The following is a 7,360-nucleotide window of genomic DNA, read 5'->3' on the forward strand; positions in this document are numbered from 1 at the left end:
AGTACAGCATAATTGATGTAGTCCAGTAGTCAACGTACTGTACAGTTTTTTGATATGCAGTGGATTTTCTGAACATTGAGAAAACTTCATGACTTTCAAAAGGTGCGAAAAGGTTTACCATTCCGCTAATATTAATTAAATTTGTGTCCGTTTTTCTATATACTTCATTTTATTCGACCAAAATATGCGAGATTCCCATCTAATTTAATGCAACCGACTTCAAGAGATTTAATATAGTAGCTTTTTAGAGTGTTTCTTTAGTTCCAATTGTGTCTCGATTTTTTTTAAATATTTAACAAGCTAGCTGCCGCGATAAACCAGATCCAACAATAATACATCTGAACAGTTGTATACAGTTTACATACAAGCTGTATAGTGTTGCAAAAAACACAAATGTATAACTCTCTCTCGATAAGTACAATCACATACTGTTCACACTCGAAGTGAGTACACTGAAAATGTTGGGCTTTCTTATTGTGCCCTATAGAGTATACTATACAGTAAAGAATGAGTGCAGTATTTGAAAGAACAGTACACTAATGTACAGATCTGTTATGCTGCAAATGATTACATCCATGCAGAAGTCTAATATATATCCTTGATCAGGATCACCTCCTGAGTCGATATAAGCATGTCCGTCTGTCTGTCTGTCTGTTTCTATGCAAACTAGTCTCTCAGTTTTAAAGCTATTGGTTTCCTATAAAATCTGGTATAGACTATTCTCACTGAGCACCAACTACCACCAGAGACTAACTAAAATTAGACCACCAATGATCTGGCTATTCCTTGGGTATAAAAGAGAAATACTTTTGAAAAGACTACTGGGTTGAGTTGGGATGGCACTCCAGTAGCACTCGGCGCTTAGAGGCAAAGGTAGACCAGCTGTTCGAAATCGCTCGGAGAGTCAAAAAGAGCCACGGAGTCAAAGTCATAATCTGGCAAAAATATCAAAAAGCCAAAAAAAAAAATTTCAAACAGTAATATTTAAAATGATAGGGATCATAGTTTTATTTATATGAATATGTTTTTCGATCTATGTAAGGTTAATGTGCGTATGGCTTGGTCAGTGATTTTTGGGTTCCAAGTCCGTCACTACGTTACTGCAGGTTCAACTGGATCGGTAATTTGGTTAGTAAAATATCAAGCATTGTCACCTTACTACATAGACCGCCAATATCCATTTTTTTTGTATTTCGTGTAAAATTTCGCTTGCTTCATAACCTTTCTCCCCTGAACCAATATTAAGAACAAACATAGGTTTTATTCACAGCTTCTACGGTACACATAAAAGAAGAAATTAATTAAATTTAAGCATATATGAGGATTATATATTTTTTATGAGGATATTAAAATTTTTGTCAAAAGTGTGCAAAGAAGTGAATTAGACATCTCCGACCCTATAACGTATACTTGATTAGGATCACCTCCAGAGTTAATAAAAGCATATCCGTTTGTCCGTCTGTCAGTGTCTAGGCAAACTAGTCTCTCAGTTTACAAGCTATCGACTTCAAAGTTTGCACACATCCTTCTTTCCTTAAGAGCTATATCTGCGATTCAAGCCGTACGTCATGCGACCAGCGCCTCTTGGATGGTTGCGCGTGATGAGAGCGCAAAAAAAAATCATCTTATGCATCCGAGCTGCAGCCAATCGCAGTATCCGCAGTATATATTGATAGCTTGCAGGCTTTTATGGTATATTACTCCATAAAATCATAGCTCTTAACCAGGTGGCATTTGATAGATCTGACCCAAAATAGATTCCATAGAACGACCCATCCTTCTAACATAAAAAGCACTAAAGTTGTTGCATTTCCGATCAATTAGTTACATGGCAGCCATAGGATATAGTCGACCGATCCCGGCCGTTTCCACATATATACTGCGTGCAAAGGAAAGATATCGTTTGGGCTTGTGGTCATATGCAAGTGGAGACTAATGATCCTCTAAATGGGGGGGCCGAGGGGACGGCTACGAATTTTCGGGACTATCCTTTGGAAGTGTCTTTATCTTTGAAATGTGTTCGTTGATTAGAGCCGGTAATCTAGGAAGCTGGATGGAGTACAGTGTCAGTCCAGTACAGTGTCAGTATAGCCTACATTAGGAGCAGTTTTTTACTATTTGATTTTCCTCTGGGGACAGGCCTCCCAGGTATACTGGGAATGTTCAAGGAATGCAGAAACTTGCCCTGCGAAGTTGCCTCTTAGGCATCTCCTGTGTTTTTTCTATTGGTGAAATTAAGGGTTTTCCGAACCTTGGTCTTCAAGGGTGCCAGCGGTGTTCACCATGGAAGCTTCTGTGACTTGCTGATACCCGATCCGTATTCCTTGTGATACGCCCTGGCGCAAGCCGCCGTGAGCGTCCCCACCAAGGCGTCTATTCCTTCCCTAGTGTCAACGTTTCCTTTAGGAGGTTCCCTTAATGATCTATTCTTGTATATTTATACTCACGTGAGAATTAAAAATTTAATTGATATCCCTATAACATAAATTTCGATATACTCGTAAATTCCAGTAATAAGTTATTGTTTTTAAGTTTTTTGCTGGGGGTCCCAGTTAACCGCCTCTAGCTTTGAACCCAGGAACACCTCTCCAACAAAGGCTATCATGCACTTATGGAGGCATACGGATGCAGCATCTTAGCACGCCATCACCTTCATGCTCTCCTGGTACCATACTGAACTTTCGCATTCAGTCCTCCGTCTTCAACATAGCTTCTGGTGGATCTTGGAGCTTCGCAGGGATTGAGACCATCTTCTATCAAAGACTCCAATAATAGTCCTACCCTTCGACACTCTTACGGGTCCAGCCGTGATTAAAAAGTCAAGCTGAAAGGATCTCTCTGGCTCATTTTATGATTTCTTGGTCCAGGGAGCCTTCTGTCTCATCAGAAGGAACGCTGCTCTCCTCCTATTATTGTAGGAGCTTCTCCAGATTGAGCCACACACGGACCGGTGCTGTCTTTACGGACTCCGCCAGTTGGATATAAGTTCGACCTTGGAATCCCAATCGCCACGCCGTTCAGTGATTATATAGGAGGCCTCGTTTTGGAGCACCCTCTACACGTGACCAGCCTATGAATATAGTCCCTTATTGGAGAGCTTAGCCATTCCTGCATCTCATTGACCTCTATTTGACTTCGAGGTTGAAGGATCATTGATCCTATTTTCGAACTTTCTTTGGGAGTTCTGTTCTTCCCACCAGGAGCAGGCGTCTATATAATATATATATAATATTTATAATATATTATAACATATTATATTATAAGCTAACATTATACTGCTAACATGTTACGGTAAGCCTGTTTAAAATTGAGAGAGTTCTCATATTAATGTCCAAGCTTACCTTGAATTGGGGTGATTTGAGGGGGCAGGATGGTTTGAGACTTAAAAAAAATTTTTTTTTCAGAAATTTTTTATATAATAGAACATTATCTTAGGAATATCCTGTGAAAGTTTCATGTCGATCGGACTAAAACTTGCTTAGATACCGATTTTCTAGTTTTTTTCTCTCCATATACTTTCCATTGCTTTTAAAACTTTAGACGCGTTTTGCTCAAAACAACTTTTTCAAGTCGGTGCGTAACGTAACTCAAAAAGTAATGCTCGGATCTAAATAAAATTTTGTACACATCTTTAATACAATAAATACTTGCGGATGAACGAACGCTTTTTTTTTTTAAATTTTTTTTACTTTTTTTAGGGGCAAAAATGGGCGGATTTTTATGTAAAAATGGCACTTTTGACTTTGAAACCGCGCCAAAAATCCAAAATTGCATATTTTTCAAAATTGTTTCGTTCATCCGCACAAGAAACAAATATTTTAAGTAAATCAATTCAATTTTTTGATTTTAGATAACACTGTAAGTCCAGACTTTACGCACCGCAAGAGACCAATTTTTTGAAGCGACTCCGGCCGACTGCCGTCACGGAATAAATAATAATTATTTCTTAATAAAAAATATTCTTAAATACTCTACAAATATAGCCATTTATCGTGTAAAAAAATTGGATCATTTCGTTCACTCAGAAATGAGAAAAAAAAAAGCAAAAATGTGCTTTTTTTCAGCCCCTGAAACCATCCTGCCCCCTTGAGGAAGGAATTGTTCTTCTTCCCGCAAATATTTTTAAGTATGTTTCTTTTAATATTTTGTATACCACTTACTCGTACAGTACATTTATTGTATTCATATAAATGTATGTAACAGGGAAAAGGAATTATCTCGGACCGCATAAAGTCTATATCTTCTTTATTAGCATCAACAGCCGTCTGTCCCTATTAATGCGTGGATCTCAGATACTATTAGTGATAGATATTATAAGATTTGTGAATGGTGGAGTAAAATATTTTTTATTTTGCTTGCCTACTGGTTGCTTTCAGTTGTTTCTTTAAAAACATACGAAAAGAAGAGTATGGGTAAAAGAGAAGACTATCGGGCATCAGACAAGTTAACGACTATAGCCGTCCTTTCTTGTGTTTAACAAAAACAATGCTTTCCTACGTTTTGGGGAAGCGAATATGTTATATTTTTGCTATACATTTTTTCTCATTACATTTTGAATGCATAGATTACGAATAGTCAATGTCAGAACGAATAGTCAAATGTCAAATTGTTGTACCACAATCCAACCCGATATATACTGAACCTAAATTGTAACCAAACAACTGTCTTATCTTATTAAAAATATATAATTTTTAATTTAGCTGAGGGCTCACATCTTTCCATGCTCATAATTCTTGTGAGTGTTTTTTTGGCTATTCTGCTGTGTGGAGTTTCTATTGCTCGATTAAAGAACAGTCAGAAGTACACTGATCGTCATCAGCATTGCCCAAAGGTATGTTTGTTACATTCTATTGCTTGTATTATAATTGCGTTCATACTGTTCCTATTAAGTTACGGATATTTTAAAATTTGGATTAACATCCTTCTATGTAATGATATGCTTTTACAAACAATTTTAAACAATGTATTATGTATCTTATAAGATTCTTGATGATGGCTTAGTTTGGGACGATTCGGCATTAACTATAACTATAAATCCAATGCAAACAGATATAACATCAGAGGATAGTTCTGAGTCGGAAAATTCCGAATCGGAAGAGGACGAAGGTAAAGAAATATTATCGCTTTTGTATAATTAATACTAAGAATTTTTATTGCTTTCCTAGCTCTGAAGGATGGATTTTCTCACATCAACCAGCTTGAATGGGATAACACTAATATATTTCAACAGTAAAGTAAAACATGCCCTTAATTTCCTTTGATCTAAAATATGTACATTTTATTTTAAGTAATGACACAAAACTTAAAAATATATTGAGTTTGTTTATATGCGTATTTGCGTATTTATATGCGTATTTATATGCGTAAACATTATTGTAAAGATGCGAATTCATTCAGAAAATTTTGTTGTTGTGCGTATTAATGATTGTATAAATTAAGTCAGTGGACGTGCGACATACGTATGTACATGTAAATGTATTTAAAATAAATATCAGCGCAACTACAAATAAAACTAAGGTACAGTACAATTAATATATAATTGGCAACGCTAGATCTATCATATATGCAAACAAACCACTAATATAAATACGAAATAAGTTGTGATTGATGAATCTGTTCTATACTCGCATAAACATGTATTTTGCACATTTCTTAAATGTTCATCTGCATTCTGTCGCCATGCATAGGAGGTATCTCCGTCCCCCTAAATTAAGGCTAATATTTATTTACTTAATTATCCACAATAAATCCGTATAGCCAATAAAATTCAAACTTGTTATAGATTCAAATTTTTTCAATATTTAAAATATAGATTAAGAAACATATTGATATATATGAACAAATTTGTTTGAACTAAGAATCATAATTTTTATTATCTTTTATTTTTCGTAAACGATCTAATATTTTTTACCTATTTAATAAAATTATCATATTTGATAAATTTAATAAGGTAGTATACAAAAATTCAATTTTTTAAATTCACAATTTCCTTTTTTTTAACAACATCTACGTTTTAGAATACTGTTTGTGTTAGAGCTTAAACGAAAGAAAATTGCCATCTGTTATAATTAAATATTTGTCGAGCTAGAATTAAATAAACATATATTAATACTGTATCATAATTTATTGTAAGGCATCTATAGATACAAAGTTCTATAGCTGTCATATTACAGATTTAACAAATCTCCATACAATTGGCATTATTAAATAGAAATTGCCACAGGGAATACTAGCTATGATTACGTCGACGCCTATGAAAATATATATAATTTTTGAAATAGCCAACATAAAAAAGACTTTTCATAAATCAAATTTTTTTTTTCTAAAATGGACGGAGCCGGAGTTTGTTCCTATGCACTTGCAGATGGTATTATAATTACGGTCAAAAATGTGTAACGCAGTGAAGAAGACATCTCCGACCCTATACAATTTTCTCTAAAGTATTTAAGATGAGAATAATCTCAGTCTTAATCTTCAGTCTGTCTCCTTGTCTTTGCACAAGGTATATATAGTACAGTAGAACTCCAATTATCCGAATGAATGGGGGATAATCGGATTTTCGATTTCTTTTCGAAGCCATGGTATAAAAACAATACAGTATTGTACATGCACATACAAAAATAAGCCGTAGCGAAAGAGTAGCGTCCTCGGCTAATCAAAACAAACAATCCGGGGGGAAGTCAGTGTAGGCACAACGGCAGGTTAAGAAAAGTCAAGTCAAGACTTGTGATTCGGATAATCGGCGATTCGGATAGTCGGAGTTCGGATAATTGGAGTTCTACTGTACATTTAAGTCGGTTTAAAATCAGTAAATGCGCGTAAATCAGTAAAAGAGGCTCCATTCTTTTACTAATCATAGTAAATTGTATTTTTAATAAAGTTTTTTAAGCAGAAGCAATATTGAAAACACTTAATAGTTGAAAAGGCCTAGACACTAAAGGACCTTGTCGCCGCCGCTCGCTATCTACACGCTATTTTGTTGGTTGGTTTGTGGGTTGGTCGCCAAAACACCTACGTCTCTGGCGTACGCCGGTAAGGATATGAACCCCCCCACATCTATGCTTTTGCCACTATATCTATATCTATATCTATATCTATATCTATATCTATATCTATATCTATATCTATATCTATATCTATATCTATATCTATATCTATATCTATATCTATATCTATATCTATATCTATATCTATATCTATATCTATATCTATATCTATGATCGGCCAACTGTATACGATCCGCTATATATCTAATTATATAAGATGCGTGGCGCCACCTAGCGGACTGCGACTCAACTGCAAGGGTATATAAACTGAACTGAAATCAGTAGATTATACCATGTTCTAATTTTGGATTTAA

The 7,360-nt window shown here is 35.2% G+C and overlaps 1 protein-coding gene across 4 annotated transcripts in view; it reads left to right on the forward strand.

Moving 5' to 3' along the window:
- The window catches only part of LOC6503326 (calsyntenin-1), a 49,671-nt gene extending 42,823 nt beyond the window's left edge, over window positions 1-6,848 (forward strand). For 3 of the 4 annotated variants that reach the window (XM_014903798.3, XM_032456080.2, XM_032456081.2), the window contains exons 9-11: window positions 4,701-4,831; window positions 4,983-5,106; window positions 5,166-6,848. In XM_014903798.3, the coding sequence (XP_014759284.1) occupies window positions 4,701-4,831; window positions 4,983-5,106; window positions 5,166-5,233 (323 nt within the window). In that variant the 3' untranslated portion in view covers window positions 5,234-6,848. The remainder of the gene's footprint in view (window positions 1-4,700; window positions 4,832-4,982; window positions 5,107-5,165) is intronic. The other variant, XR_006507921.1, reaches the window with a different exon arrangement.
- The last annotated feature ends 512 nt before the right edge of the window (window positions 6,849-7,360 follow it).

Source organism: Drosophila ananassae (assembly GCF_017639315.1).
Source record: "Drosophila ananassae strain 14024-0371.13 chromosome 4 unlocalized genomic scaffold, ASM1763931v2 tig00000071, whole genome shotgun sequence".
In the NCBI taxonomy this organism is placed as follows: Eukaryota; Metazoa; Arthropoda; class Insecta; order Diptera; family Drosophilidae; genus Drosophila; species Drosophila ananassae.